The 16,350-nt window shown below is 38.5% G+C and overlaps 1 protein-coding gene across 1 annotated transcript in view; it reads left to right on the top strand.

Annotated features, from left to right (window-relative positions):
* Positions 1–16,350, top strand: part of ATP10A (ATPase phospholipid transporting 10A (putative)) — a 510,848-nt gene that overhangs the window by 483,843 nt on the left and 10,655 nt on the right. Inside the window, 1 exon segment of the mRNA XM_053705460.1 lies at positions 11,260–11,460. Within this exon segment, the coding sequence (XP_053561435.1) occupies positions 11,260–11,460 (201 nt within the window).

Below are 16,350 nucleotides of genomic sequence, written 5' to 3'. Positions count from 1 at the left end.
GCCTACACTTATTAACCCCTAATCTGCCGACCGGACCTGAGCGCTACTATAATAAAGTTATTAACCCCTAATCCGCCTCACTAACCCTATCATAAATAGTATTAACCCCTAATCTGCCCTCCCTAACATCGCCGACACCTAACTTCAATTATTAACCCCTAATCTGCCGACTGGAGCTCACCGCTATTCTAATAAATGTATTAACCCCTAAAGCTAAGTCTAACACTAACACCCCCCTAAGTTAAATATAATTTACATCTAACGAAATTAATTATCTCTTATTAAATAAATTATTCCTATTTAAAGCTAAATACTTACCTGTAAAATAAATCCTAATATAGCTACACTATAAATTATAATTATATTATAGCTATTTTAGGATTAATATTTATTTTACAGGTAACTTTGTAATTATTTTAACCAGGTACAATAGCTATTAAATAGTTCATAACTATTTAATAGTTACCTTGTTAAAATAATAACAAAATTACCTGTAAAATAAATCCTAACCTAAGTTACAATTAAACCTAACACTACACTATCAATAAATTAATTAAATAAAATACCTACAATTACCTACAATTAAACCTAACACTACACTATCAATAAATAAATTAAATACAATACCTACAAATAACTACAATGAAATAAACTAACTAAAGTACAAAAAATAAAAAAGAACTAAGTTACAAAAAATAAAAAAATATTTACAAACATAAGAAAAATATTACAACAATTTTAAACTAATGACACCTACTCTAAGCCCCCTAATAAAATAACAAAGCCCCCCAAAATAAAAAAATGCCCTACCCTATTCTAAATTACTAAAGTTCAAAGCTCTTTTACCTTACCAGCCCTGAACAGGGCCCCTTGCGGGGCATGCCCCAAGAAGTTCAGCTCTTTTGCCTGTAAAAAAAACATAATTTATGCTTACCTGATAAATTCCTTTCTCCTGTAGTGTAGTCAGTCCACGGGTCATCCATTACTTATGGGATTATAACTCCTCCCTAACAGGAAGTGCAAGAGGATCACCCAAGCAGAGCTGCTATATAGCTCCTCCCCTCTACGTCATACCCAGTCATTCGACCGAAAACCAAACGAGAAAGGAGAAACTATAGGGTGCAGTGGTGACTGGAGTATAATTTAAAATTTAGACCTGCCATAAAAAACAGGGCGGGCCGTGGACTGACTACACTACAGGAGAAAGGAATTTATCAGGTAAGCATAAATTATGTTTTCTCCTGTTAAGTGTAGTCAGTCCACGGGTCATCCATTACTTATGGGATACCAATACCAAAGCTAAAAGTACACGGATGACGGGAGGGACAGGCAGGCTCTTTACACGGAAGGAACCACTGCCTGAAGAACCTTTCTCCCAAAAACAGCCTCCGAAGAAGCAAAAGTGTCAAATTTGTAAAATTTGGAAAAAGTGTGAAGTGAAGACCAAGTCGCAGCCTTGCAAATCTGTTCAACAGAGGCCTCATTCTTAAAGGCCCAAGTGGAAGCCACAGCTCTGGTAGAATGAGCTGTAATTCTTTCAGGAGGCTGCTGTCCAGCAGTCTCATAGGCTAAACGTATTATGCTACGAAGCCAAAAAGAGAGAGAGGTGGCCGAAGCCTTTTGACCTCTCCTCTGTCCAGAATACACGACAAACAGGGAAGAAGTTTGTCGAAAATCCTTAGTTGCCTGTAAATAAAATTTCAGGGCACGGACAACGTCCAGATTGTGCAGAAGTCGTTCCTTCTTTGAAGAAGGGTTAGGACACAATGATGGAACAACAATCTCTTGATTGATATTCCTGTTGGTAACTACCTTAGGTAAGAACCCAGGTTTAGTACGCAGAACTACCTTGTCTGAAAATATAAACGTTTTTATCACAGTCAAAGCACAGTCTCACAGGTCTGCTGTGAGTGATTACCTCCCTCAAAACTAGTTTTGGAGACCCCTGAGCTCTGTAGAGACGTCCTGGATCATGCAGGGAGAAAAAGGCAGACTGTCACTGAATTTCTACTGCGCAATAAAGCGCCAAAATAGGCCCCTCCCACTCATAATACAACAGTGGGGAAGCTCAGAAAACTGATTTTATTCAAAAACGACAGCCATGTGGAAAATAATGCCCATAAAATTTTTCACCAAGTACCTCAGAGAGAAAAACGATTAACCTGCCAGTAAAACGTTTTAAATATAATATATGAAATGAAATTAAAAGCCTGTTGCTAGTCGCTATCACTGCAGAAAGGCTATAAGTTATATGTATACAGTATTTTCTTAGTGAAGTGCCATTCCCCAGAAATACTTTAGTGCCAACATACATACATATCAGCCTGATACCAGTTGCTACTACTGCATTTAAGGCTGTACTTACATTATATCGGTATTAGCAGTATTTTCTCAGTCAATTCCATTCCTTAGAAAATAATATACTGCAACATACCTCTTTGCAGGTGAACCCTGCCCGCTGTCCCCTGTTCTGAAGTTACCTCGCTCCTCAGAATGGCCGAGAACAGCAAATGGATCTTAGTTACGTCCGCTAAGATCATACACAAACTCAGGTAGATTCTTCTTCTAATGCTGCCTGAGAAAAAACAACACACTCCGGTGCCGTTTAAAATAACAAACTTTTGATTGAAGAAATAAAAACTAAGTTTTAATAACCACTGTCCTCTCACACATCCTATCTATTAGTTAGGTGCAAGAGAATGACTGGGTATGACGTAGAGGGGAGGAGCTATATAGCAGCTCTGCTTGGGTGATCCTCTTGCACTTCCTGTTAGGGAGGAGTTATAATCCCATAAGTAATGGATGACCCGTGGACTGACTACACTTAACAGGAGAAAAACATACAATACCCCCCCCCCCAACATTACAACCCACCACCCACATACCCCTAATCTAACCCAAACCCCCCTTAAATAAACCTAACACTAAGCCCCTGATGATCATCCTACCTTGTCTTCACCATACCAGGTTCACCGATCCGTCCTGGCTCCAAAATCTTCATCCAACCCAAGCGGGGGCTGGCGATCCATCTTCCGGCGGCTGAAGAGGCCCAGAAGAGGCTCCAAAGTCTTCATCCTATCCGGGAAGAAGAGTAGATCCGGACCGGCAACCATCATCTTCCAAGCGGCATCTTCTATCTTCATCCGATGAGGACCGGCTCCATCCTGAAGACCTCCACCGCGGACCCATCTTCATCCGGCGACGTCCAACTGAAGAATGATGGTTCCTTTAAGGGACGTCATCCAAGATGGCGTCCCTCGAATTCCGATTGGCTGATAGGATTCTATCAGCCAATCGGAATTAAGGTAGGAAAAATCTGATTGGCTGATTGAATCAGCCAATCAGATTGAGCTCGCATTCTATTGGCTGATCGGAACAGCCAATAGAATGCGAGCTCAATCTGATTGGCTGATTGGATCAGCCAATCGGATTGAACTTGATTCTGATTGGCTGATTCCATCAGCCAATCAGAATATTCCTACCTTAATTCCGATTGGCTGATAGAATCCTATCAGCCAATCGGAATTCGAGGGACGCCATCTTGGATGACGTCCCTTAAAGGAACCGTCATTCTTCAGTTGGACGTCGCCGGATGAAGATGGGTCCGCGGTGGAGGTCTTCAGGATGGAGCCGGTCCTCATCGGATGAAGATAGAAGATGCCGCTTGGAAGATGATGGTTGCCGGTCCGGATCTACTCTTCTTCCCAGATAGGATGAAGACTTTGGAGCCTCTTCTAGACCTCTTCAGCCGCCGGAAGATGGATCGCCAGCCCCCGCTTGGGTTGGATGAAGATTTTGGAGCCAGGACGGATCGGTGAACCTGGTATGGTGAAGACAAGGTAGGATGATCTTCAGGGGCTTAGTGTTAGGTTTATTTAAGGGGGGTTTGGGTTACATTAGGTGTATGTGGGTTGTAATGTTGGGGGGGGGGGGTATTGTATGGTTTTTTTTTACAGGCAAAAGAGCTGAACTTCTTGGGGCATGCCCCGCAAAGGGCCCTGTTCAGGGCTGGTAAGGTAAAAGAGCTTTGAACTTTAGTAATTTAGAATAGGGTAGGGCATTTTTTTTATTTTGGGGGGCTTTGTTATTTTATTAGGGGGCTTAGAGTAGGTGTAATTAGTTTAAAATTGTTGTAATATTTTTCTTATGTTTGTAAATATTTTTTTATTTTTTGTAACTTAGTTCTTTTTTATTTTTTGTAACTTAGTTAGTTTATTTCATTGTAGTTATTTGTAGGTATTGTATTTAATTTATTTATTGATAGTGTAGTGTTAGGTTTAATTGTAACTTAGGTTAGGATTTATTTTACAGGTAAATTTGTAATTATTTTAACTATTTTAGCTATTAAATAGTTCTTAACTATTTAATAGCTATTGTACCTGGTTAAAATAAATACAAAGTTACCTGTAAAATAAATATTAATCCTAAAATAGCTATAATATAATTATAATTTATGTTGTAGCTATATTAGGATTTATTTTACAGGTAAGTATTTAGCTTTAAATAGGAATAATTTATTTAATAAGAGTTGATTAATTTCGTTAGATTAAAATTATATTTAATTTAGGGGGGTGTTAGTGTTAGGGTTAGACTTAGCTTTAGGGGTTAATACATTTATTAGAATAGCGGCGAGATTCGGTCGGCAGATTAGGGGTTAATAATTGAAGTTAGGTGTCGGCGATGTTAGGGAGGGCAGGTTAGGGGTTAATAAATATAATATAGGGGTCGGCGGTGTTAGGGGCAGCAGATTAGGGGTACATAGCTATAATGTAGCTGGCGGCTCTTTGCGGTCAGCAGATTAGGGGTTAATTATTGTAGGTAGGTGGCGGCGACGTTGTGGGGGGCAGGTTAGGGGTTAATAAATATAGGGGTCGGCGATGTTAGGGCAGCAGATTAGGGGTACATAAGGATAATGTAGCTGGCGGCGGCGTGCGGACGGCAGATTAGGGGTTAATAAGTGTAGGTAGCTGGCGGCGACGTTGTGGGGGACAGATTAGGGGTTAATAAATATAATATAGGGGTCGGCGGTGTTAGGGGCAGCAGATTAGGGGTACATAAGGATAACGTAGGTGGCGGTCGGCAGATTAGGGGTTAAAAAATGTAATCGAGTTGCGGCGATGTGGGGGGACCTCGGTTTAGGGGTACATAGGTAGTTTATGGGTGTTAGTGTACTTTAGAGCACAGTAGTTAAGAGCTTTATGAACCGGCGTTAGCCCAGAAAGCTCTTAACTACTGACTTTTTTCTGTGGCTGGAGTTTTGTCGTTAGATTTCTAACGCTCACTTCAGACACGACTCTAAATACCGGAGTTAGAAAAATCCCATTGAAAAGATAGGATACGCAATTTACGTAAGGGGATCTGCGGTATGGAAAAGTCGCGGCTGAAAAGTGAGCGTTAGACCCTTTTTTGAGTGACTCCAAATACCGGAGGTAGCCTAAAACCAGCGTTAGGAGCCTCTAACGCTGGTTTTCACGGCTACCGCCAAACTCCAAATCTAGGCCTTAGTTTGCTTACTGCTTACAGAGTCTTTATGTATACTCTTTACATTGACTTTCCCCTTCTCTAAATGGTGAGCATAATCCTCCAGTATAACCGTTTTGCACAGTTAGTACTTGGTTTAAAGTTTAACAGCTGTTTGATTGACATCTCTGCCTCTTCCTCAATCCCTCTCGACCTCCTTTAGGGAGCATTTTTTTTTTCTCCTGTAGCTCATTGTTAAAACCACGTTCTTATTTTCTCCCAGTATCACTTTCTAACAAAAAAGAACCTCACACACAGTGCTCAAGGTCTACACATCGGATTTAGCAATAGTACATTTTTCCCCCTCAAATCATCCATACTACTTCTCCAGGATTCTACAAAAGTAGCTCCACACTACTTTTCTTTTTCCTCAATAGTTTAATGAAGCTTCTATACGCTAGCTGTGTTCCCCTATGGTTGTGACAGCACAGGAGACTGTTCTGCAAATGTTAAACTCATAGGGGCTGCTCCTTTATTCTTTTTAAAGACATTTCTGCATAATTTACAGTTGCATTGAAAAGGAGCTGAAATTTACTTTATTTAAAGTTCTATTTCACATAATCAAAGTACTCAATACCAGAAAGAGTATTTATCTTCCTCATTACCATTCTGGCTTCCTTTAACATAAATCCATGGAAGAGGCTATTTGTCATCTGGAACCTGTTTGCTCACAAAAAGACCATAATAAATCGAGTAATGTTCATGGAAAACACCAAACTAAAGCTACAAACTGCCAGTCAGGTAAAGATTTGCTCATATTGTTTAGCCCAAGTGGCCTCAGAAAACTCTCTTCCTACCCACCTGATATTCATTAGATGTTTTGCCACTACCCATTATCCTGCTTGGCCCTTACATGTACCATGACTATGGGCCAGTCAGCTACCTGTTCCTGTGGTCTCCCTCCTACAAGCCGATGCTTAGGAAACTAAGACCTTTCTGATGGGCACTATTCTGAGGATTTCATGTCATCCACAGAGATTTCATGTTAGCCAACAATAAGAAACCATTAGGATCTCAATGTGGACATATTTTTTTTTTTTAAAGCTATGGCCACATCTATAATGTATAATAGGCATTCCAGGTCATAAGAGGTATTGGCACACACAATTGTAGAACAATTTCTGCATCCCTACTAGTAAAAGGCACAATTTGTGGTAGGAACTAAAGGACAGTGCACAATATTGCCTTATCTTGGTTAAAACAAAATAAGAGAACGGTGTTAAAAACAAAATACTTATCATATGGCTACAAGGAAGAGTGTCTTTAAACCAATACATTTTTGTGAGGCAAATTAGAGATTCAGCAGCCAGGTCATTTAAGTTGGATATAAAGTATCCTTAAAGTTGATGGTGAATAAGTGTTCTGGTAACATGGTTACAAGGATGGAATGGAGTGACTCCATTTTGAACTGGAACATTTGACAAACTTGGTGAGAGACTTGAGGTCAAGGATAGGATTAAATTGTATTTGCTTTTGAGCACAATGAAAAGCTTGACTAAAACTCATGTCCGCTCTTGGGTAAGTGCATATCACTGCAATGAAGAAGTCCTCTATAATGAAATATATATTTTTTCATTATCCTTAGCCATTTAGTACTTTTCATTGCTTCCGTATACACCAAATGGTATAGAATTATCTACATTTTCAAGTGCTGTAAAAATAAATAAAAGAAAACAAAATTATTTTTTTCTCTCTTTCTTTAAGCGACATATGAAGACTCAGCCATCCTGTTTTTCAGCTCTTATTCTTTCCATTAGGCTTTTATTTCCGCTACTGTTCTGTAGTCTCTTTTCTATACTAAACAGTAATTTGCTTCCTTCTCTTATTATCCTTTGCTGAATGGTTTATCTAGGAATGTTCAGGAGCAGCAAAAACCTAGGTTCTAGCGGCTGATTGGTGGCTGCATATATATACTGATTGTCATTGGCTCACCCATGTGTTTAGTCAGCAACCAGTAGTGCATTGCTGCTCATTCAACAAAGCATACCAAGAGAACGAAGGAAAATTGATAATAGGAGTAAATTAGAAAGTTGCTTAAAATTTGCTTGCTCTACCTGAATCATGAAAGAAAAAACAGGTTTCATATCCCTTTAATAAACATTTTTCTTCATATTTTTTCGTTCTATCTCTGTTAATCCTGTTTTGCAATTTGTCCATCATACATTTTCTCCCTCATTCTATACAAGTTATATTCTGCAGGTAGGTGATTAGCATGTACCCTTTGCTACTAACTTCATTTCATTTAATCTGGCAGGCTCATGGTTAAACTTATTTATTGGCCTTAAAATTGAAATGATTGCTTATTTTATCCAGTCTTAAAGCAAGCTGTATATCCCGGCTTTTCATTAATGTAACTGTTCAAAATTTGACAGAAGTGTATCAATCATTATATTTCTAATGCAACAAGAATTAAAAATAGGAGCAATAGTATGTATTACTGCTGACAAGAAATATAATGTATACCACATATCGAGCTAAATTGTAACTTAAATTCTACCTTCCTTCCATTATAGTAAATTGGTATATTAGACTACTGTAGGAAAATACATTTTTGGAAACCTTTATCAATCTATCTTTTTACTTCTTTTTCTGCTCCACCGGATTTTACATATATTTAATAAGAAAATACACTCTTTATTGAACACTGCTGCACATTGAAATTGACTACTTTACTATTTTTCAATATGTAGGCATTTTGTAAAAGCTAATTCCCTAAACTGCTTGGGAAATAAAATTTTAAAATACCTTCAGGTTCTCATCTCAGAAATATAATTAAAATGTCTGTATGCAAGCTTGCAGAGTTTAAACTGGCTATCATGATATTGATTTGATGTGTTATAACTTGCATATTAAATATATATATAGAGAGAGAGAGAATGCAACAATTTTAAAGGGCTGTTATACTCCTAAATTACCTGATGTGTAAATTAAACAGCGATTAAATAGATATTTTTGCAGCTACCCACACTGTTTAAAGTGGTATTAAAGGGTCATTAAAGTCATAATAAGACTTTAATGATTTAGACAGAGCATACAATTTTAAACAACTTTCCAATTCACTTCTATTATTTACTTGTTTCCTTCTCTTGTTATCCTTTGCTGAAAGGTTTATCTAGGTAAGATCAGGAGCAGCAAAGAACCTAGGTTCTAGCTGCTGATTGGTGGCTGCGTATATTTACCGATTGTCATTGGCTCACCCATGTGTTCAGTTAGCAACCATGAGTGCACTGCTGCTCCTTCAACAAATGATACCAAGAGAATGAAGCACATTTGATAATAGAAGTAAACTGTAAAGTTGTTTAAAATTGTATATTTTAACTAAATCATGAAAGAAAAAGCTTGGGTTTCATGTCCCTTTAATTATGTTTTTTGAAAACAATTATTAGCCTATGGAAAATATATATGTATTTTTTTTATTATTTTGGTTATTTAAATATAGAAGATATAAGTGTAAAGGTTGTGTCTATAAAGTAATAGGTGCTGTCATATTGACACCTAGATTTAACCTTTGTCTATCTCTTTAGCTGAGAACAATTTGGGACAGATATAAAACAGAAATAATGATGTATTCAAAGCAAAATTTGCCCGATAATAAAATGTAGATGCATTTTTTGGTTATTTAAAAAAAAAGTTATAAATGTAAACTTTTAGATACTATAAAATACTTGTTGGAACCTAGGTTTCCCCTTATCTATCTCATCTGCTGAAGACGATTAGGGAAAGATATAAAACAGGTCATTAAAAGCTGAGTGAAATATAGGATTGTTCCACACAACATTGTACGTTCTCTTTTTTTCTGTTTTATATTTGTCTCTAATTGTCTTAAGCAGAAGAGCTAGAGAAAAGGAAACCTAAGTTTCAATATGGCAGTGTCCATTACTTTATAGAAACTCGGTTGAACTGAGAAAAGCAATTACAGGAAAAGGGGACAAAATAAATAATGAAAGTATAATGCAGATTTATTTTCCTATACATAAATGAACATTTTATATTATAATCTCAAAACTGTTTAATATCCCTTGAAACTGATGCTGAAACTTACAGGAAATGCGTGTGCACAAAATGTAACATGTATTTTTTTTCTTTCATGATTCAAATAGATTATACATTTTTAAACAACTTTCTAGATTACTTCTGTTATCAATTTTGCTTCATTCTCTTTCTATACTTTATTGAAGGGGCAGCAATGTACTACTGTGAGCTAGCTGAACAGATAGATTAGCCAGTGACAAGAGGCATATATGTGCTGGTACCAATCAGCAGCTAGGTCTCAGCTCCTGAGCCTACCTCATTATGCATTTCAATAAAGGATAACAAGAGAACGAAGCAAATTAGACAAAATAAGTAAATTGGAAAGCTGTTTAGAATTGTATGCGGTATCTGAATCACTAAAGAAAGATTTACTGAGGGACAGATTGCCCACTGACCAATATAGACAACCAACACAGCTCAATTGATGGACAGGGATAAAACTCCACAAGTATGAAAATAATGTTTTACTCAGAACAGAAACATCTATAAATATAAATATATAACCTTTTATTAATACCCAGTTTTAGAAACGGCAAAGGAAAATCTGACGTTGCTTAAAGGCAAGAGATTCCAGAAAAGGCTTTATACAAAGCAGATGTCACATAATTGATTCCTGTACATGTAGTTGTTGTTTTTGTTTGTTTTTTTTATAGTTTTCTGTCTTGCAAAAATGTTTTCACCATTTGTTGTCTGCCAAAAAGTGACTGTAACATGGGATATAAAAACTTCAGTTACTTTTTGTGCCTTCTGTAAAACTGTGTACATTTTTACAATAGAACCGTTGTTGTTAATTAGTGCCTGGCTTCTATTAGCATACTTTGTTCCAGATTACGAGATTCACAAGCGCAATATTTGCACTCTACTCATAATACCAGCACACACCATTGTGGCCTGCAATGTGAACGCATAGACCGTAGTTGTTTTTTTTTCTAACACCCCACACCTGCCAACTATAATCACCTAAAAACTGCTGCGAGCAGTTTTTTTTTTTTTTTTTTAAATTAAAAAAATAAAAATGCCACACTTTTTTTAATAAAAAAATAAAATATACTTTTATTTTGGGGTCAATTGGGACACTTTTGGAAAATTAACTAGAGATCTTAATTTTCAGAGCGCTAATTGCTACCGTGAGCTTGCGGTAGCAATAACCACCCACTTGTAATGGCTGGTTATTTCTTGCATGCTAATTTGCCTATTTACAGGCGCGCAATAAATTAGCGCTCTACTTGTAATCTAGCCCTTTATTGGAGAGTATAACTAGCTATGCTCCGGAGCCTGTATGTATACTGAGAACTATAAGACAGCAGTGTTTGCAACAATGTATAACATGGAAAAAATGTTGTTCCAAACACTGCAGCTATATAGTGCTTAAGAAACAGGCATTCTCCTGAGCCTTCCAAGGTATGCTCTTCAACAAAGGATACTGACATTTCAAAGTAAATTTGATAATAGAAGAAAATTGGAAAGTTGTTTTAAAATGATGCTCTCTATCAGAATCAATAAAGTTTAATTTTGACTTTCATGTCCCTTTAATTGCATTTACAGACAGAAATGGGCATGCTCTAAAGTACTACACGGATATTCATTTCTATTGTGAGGTTGGATAATGGCAAATTACACAGTGCATAATAAATAAACCTTTACTGTTTTAAGTGATCCTGTTGTATAGATCTGCAGCCATTTATTATTTGTTTCTTTAAATTATAGATGTTTGTGGCTCTTCTGTTTTGGTACCAGTTCTACTGTGGGTTCTCAGGCTCAGCAATGATTGACCAGTGGTACCTGATCTTCTTTAATTTGTTATTCTCATCCATTCCACAACTCGTTACTGGCATTCTCGACAAAGATTTACCAGCTGAGATGTTGCTTGCTGTGCCTGAACTATATAAAAGTGGACAGAACATGGAGGTAAATTAATCATATCTTTCTTTTTTTTTTAAATGCTAAAGTTTTTATTTTCTGGTATTCTGCAAGTTCATGAGAGCTTTTGGAATGGGGCACTTGTCTAAGTCTTTTATATTTTTCTATAAAGGCACAAGATTTAAATGTCTGATGAAAAATAACAACTAAAAAAGTGTTTGAGAGACAGAAATGTGCATAATATTTCTCTTGTAAGGTGTATCCAGTCCACGGATCATCCATTACTTGTGGGATATTCTCATTCCCAACAGGAAGTTGCAAGAGGATCACCCACAGCAGAGCTGTCTATATAGCTCCTCCCCTAACTGCCATATCCAGTCATTCTCTTGCAACTCTCAACAAGCATGGAGGTAGTAAGAGAGAAGTGGTGAAAAGTAGTTGTTTTTTTTTGCTTCAATCAAAAGTTTATTGTTTTTAAATGGTACCGGAGTTGTACTATTTTATCCCAGGCAGAAAATAGAAGAAGAATCTGCCTGTGATTTCTATGATCTTAGCAGGTTGTAACTAAGATCCATTGCTGTTCTCACACATAACTGAAGAGAGAGGTAACTTCAGCTGGGGAATGGCGTGCAGGGTATCCTGCTATGAGGTATGGGCAGTTAAAAATTTTTTCTAGAGATGTAAATGCTAGAAAATGCTGCTGATACCAGATTTATGTAAGGTAAGTCTGAATACAGTGATTTAATAGCGACTGGTATCATGCTTACTTTTAGAGGTAATACTCTTATAAATTTGCAATATAAAACGTTTGCTGGCATGTTTAAGCGTGTTTATATATGCTTTGGTGAGAAAACTTTATTGGGGCCTATTTTTTCCACATGGCTGGCTTAAATTTGCTTAGAAACAGTTTCCTTAGACTCTCCACTGTTTTAACATGAGTGGGAGGGGCCTATTTTGGCGCTTTATTGCGCAGCAAAAATTACAGACTGAGACATCCAGCTTCCTCCAGGAGTCCCCTGAATGCTATAGGACATCTCTAAAGGGCTCAGAGGCTTTCCAAAGTCGTTTATTTGGGAAGGTAGGGCCACAGCAGAGCTGTGGCAGTTGGTTGGGACTGTTAAAAAAACGTCTATATCGTTTCTTCTGTTAAGTGTGATCAGTCCACGGGTCATCATTACTTCTGGGATATTACTCCTCCCCAACAGGAAGTGCAAGAGGATTCACCCAGCAGAGTTGCATATAGCCCCTCCCCTCTACGTCACCCCCAGTCATTCTCTTGCACCCAACGACTAGATAGGATGTGTGAGAGGACTATGGTGATTTTATTTAGTTTATTTCTTCAATCAAAAGTTTGTTATTTTTTAATAGCACCGGAGTGTGTTATTCCTTCTCTGGTAGAGTTTGAAGAAGAATCTACCAGAGTTTTTACTATGATTTTAGCCGGAGTTGTTAAGATCATATTGCTGTTTCTCGGCCATCTGAGGAGAGGTAAACTTCAGATCAGGGGACAGCGGGCAGTTTATTCTGCAAAAAGGTATGTAGCAGTTTTTATTTTCTAACAATGGAATTGCTGAGAAAATCCTGCCATACCGACATTATATCATGTATGTATAATTTACATTTTAGTATTCTGGGGAATGGTACTTCACTGGAATTACACTGTGTATATAAGATTTTAGCCTAATAGAAATACAACAGGCTTTTTAATAATTCTTAATTATGTTAAACGTTTTTGCTGGAATGTAAAATCGTTTTCATTTTCTGAGGTACTGGGTGAATAAAATGTTTGGGCACTATTTTTCCACTTGGCAGTTGCTGGATCTAATTATGACAGTTTTTAATCTCTCTCACTGTTGTGTGTGAGGGGGTGGGACCTTTTTTGGCGCTTTTGCTACGCATCAAAAATTTCAGTCAAAAGCTCATTGTTTTTTCCTGCATGTTCCGGTTTATCTCTACAGAACCTAGGGATCTTCAAAGCTAATTTGAGGGAAGTAATCTAACAGAGCTGTAAGATTGTAGTTGACTGTGATAAAAAACGTTTATTCTTTAACTTTTTTATGCCTCAGGGTTAGTTATTTCTTGCTACTGGGTACAAGCCTTTGCTAAGTTGCATTTTGTTTTACAAAGCTGATTGATTTCATCTGTTATATATATTCAGTGCTTTTCAAGCACAGTTCGTTTTTTTTTTTGTTTTTGTTTTTTTTCATTGTATTTTACTTGTATAGTATTTCCAAATTGCAAGTTTATTTGCTAGTTTGTTAAACATGTCTGATTCAGAAGATGAGACCTGTACTATTTGTACTAAAGCCAAGGTGGAGCCCAATAGAAATTTATGTACTAACTGTATTGATGCTACATTAAATAAGTCAATCTGTACAAATTGAACAAATTTCACCAAACAACGAGGGGAGAGTTATGCCGACTAACTCGCCTCACGTGACAGTACCTGCATCTCCCGCTCGGGACGTGCGCGATATGGCGACGCCAAGTACATCTGGGCGGCCATTACAAATAACATTACAAGATATGGCTACTGTTATGACTGAGGTTTTGGCTAAATTACCAGAACTAAGGGGCAAGCGTGATCACTCTGGAGTGAGAACAGAGTGCGCTGATAATGTTAGGGCCATGTCAGATACTGCGTCACAACTTGCAGAACATGAGGACGGAGAGCTTCATTCTGCGGCTGACGGTTCTGATCCAAACAGATTGGATTCAGATATTTCAAATTTTAAATTTAAGCTGGAAAACCTCCGTGTTTTACTAGGGGAGGTGTTAGCGGCCCTGAATGATTGTAACACAGTTGCAATACCCGAGAAAATGTGTAGGTTGGATAAATATTTTGCTGTACCAACAAGTACTGACGTTTTTCCTATACCTAAAAGACTAACTGAAATTATTACTAAGGAGTGGGATAGACCCGGTGTGCCGTTCTCACCCCCTCCAATATTTAGAAAGATGTTTCCAATAGACACCACCACACGGGATTTATGGCAAACGGTCCCTAAGGTGGAGGGAGCAGTTTCTACTTTAGCTAAACGTACCACTATCCCGGTAGAGGATAGCTGTGCCTTTTCAGATCCAATGGATAAAAAATTAGAGGGTTACCTTAAGAAAATGTTTGTTCAACAAGGTTTTATATTGCAACCCCTTGCATGCATTGCGCCGATCACGGCTGCAGCGGCATTCTGGATTGAGTCTCTAGAAGAGAATCTTGGTTCAGCTACGCTGGACGACATTTCAGACAGGCTTAGAGTACTTAAGCTATCTAATTCATTCATTTCGGAAGCCGTAGTACATTTAATTAAACTTACGGCTAAGAATTCCGGATTCGCCATTCAAGCGCGCAGAGCACTGTGGCTAAAATCCTGGTCAGCTGATGTAACTTCTAAGTCCAAATTACTTAATATACCTTTCAAGGGACAGACCTTATTTGGGCCTGGTTTGAAAGAAATTATCGCTGACATTACAGGAGGTAAGGGCCACGCCCTACCTCAAGACAAAGCCAAACCTAAGGCTAGACAGTCTAATTTTCGTTCCTTTCGGAATTTCAAAGCAGGAGCAGCATCATCTTCCATTACTCCAAAACAAGAAGGATCTGGTGCTCGCTACAGACAAGGCTGGAGACCTAACCAGTCCTGGAACAAGGGCAAGCAGGCCAGGAAGCCTGCAGCTGCCACTAAAACAGCATGAATTGAGGGCCCCCGATCCGGGATCGGATCTAGTGGGGGGCAGACTTTCTCTCTTCGCCCAGGCTTGGGCAAGAGATGTCCAGGATCCCTGGACGCTAGAGATAATATCTCAGGGATACCTTCTGGACTTCAAACACTCTCCTCCAAGAGAGAGATTTCATCTGTCAAGGTTGTCGACAAACCAAACAAAGAAAGAAGCGTTTCTACGCTGCATACAAGATCTATTGTTAATGGGAGTAATCCATCCAGTTCCACGGTCGGAACAGGGACAAGGGTTTTACTCAAATCTGTTTGTGGTTCCCAAAAAAGAGGGAACTTTCAGACCAATCCTGGATTTAAAGATCCTAAACAAATTCCTAAGAGTTCCATCATTCAAAATGGAGACTATCCGGACAATTTTACCCATGATCCAAGAAGGTCAGTACATGACCACAGTGGACTTAAAGGACGCTTACCTTCACATACCGATTCACAAAGATCATTACCGGTATCTATGGTTTGCCTTTCTAGACAGGCATTACCAGTTTGTGGCTCTTCCATTCGGATTGGCTACAGCTCCAAGAATCTTCACAAAGGTTCTAGGTGCTCTTCTGGCGGTACTAAGACCGCGGGGAATTTCGGTAGCTCCTTACCTAGACGACATTCTGATACAAGCTTCAAGCTTTCAAACTGCCAAGTCTCATACAGAGTTAGTACTGGCATTTCTAAGGTCACATGGATGGAAGGTGAACGAAAAGAAAAGTTCACTCGTTCCACTTACAAGAGTTCCCTTCCTGGGGACTCTTATAGATTCTGTAGAAATGAAGATTTACCTGACAGAAGACAGGTTAACAAGACTTCAAAGTGCTTGCCGCACCCTTCATTCCATTCAACACCCATCGGTGGCTCAATGCATTGAGGTAATCGGCCTAATGGTAGCAGCAATGGACATAGTGCCATTTGCTCGCTTACACCTCAGACCACTGCAATTGTGCATGCTAAGTTAGTGGAATGGGGATTACTCAGACTTGTCCCCTTCTCTGAATCTGGATCAAGAGACCAGAAATTCTCTTCTATGGTGGCTTTCTCGGCCACATCTGTCCAGGGGGATGCCATTCAGCAGACCAGACTGGACAATTGTAACAACAGACGCCAGCCTTCTAGGTTGGGGTGCCGTCTGGAATTCTCTGAAGGCTCAGGGACAATGGAGTCAGGAGGAGAGTCTCCTGCCAATAAACATTCTGGAATTGAGAGCAGTTCTCAATGC

Source organism: Bombina bombina, chromosome 3 (assembly GCF_027579735.1).
Source record: "Bombina bombina isolate aBomBom1 chromosome 3, aBomBom1.pri, whole genome shotgun sequence".
In the NCBI taxonomy this organism is placed as follows: Eukaryota; Metazoa; Chordata; class Amphibia; order Anura; family Bombinatoridae; genus Bombina; species Bombina bombina.
The sequence above is the reverse complement of the archived record's forward strand: the minus strand, read 5'-3'. Positions and strand labels throughout refer to the sequence as shown.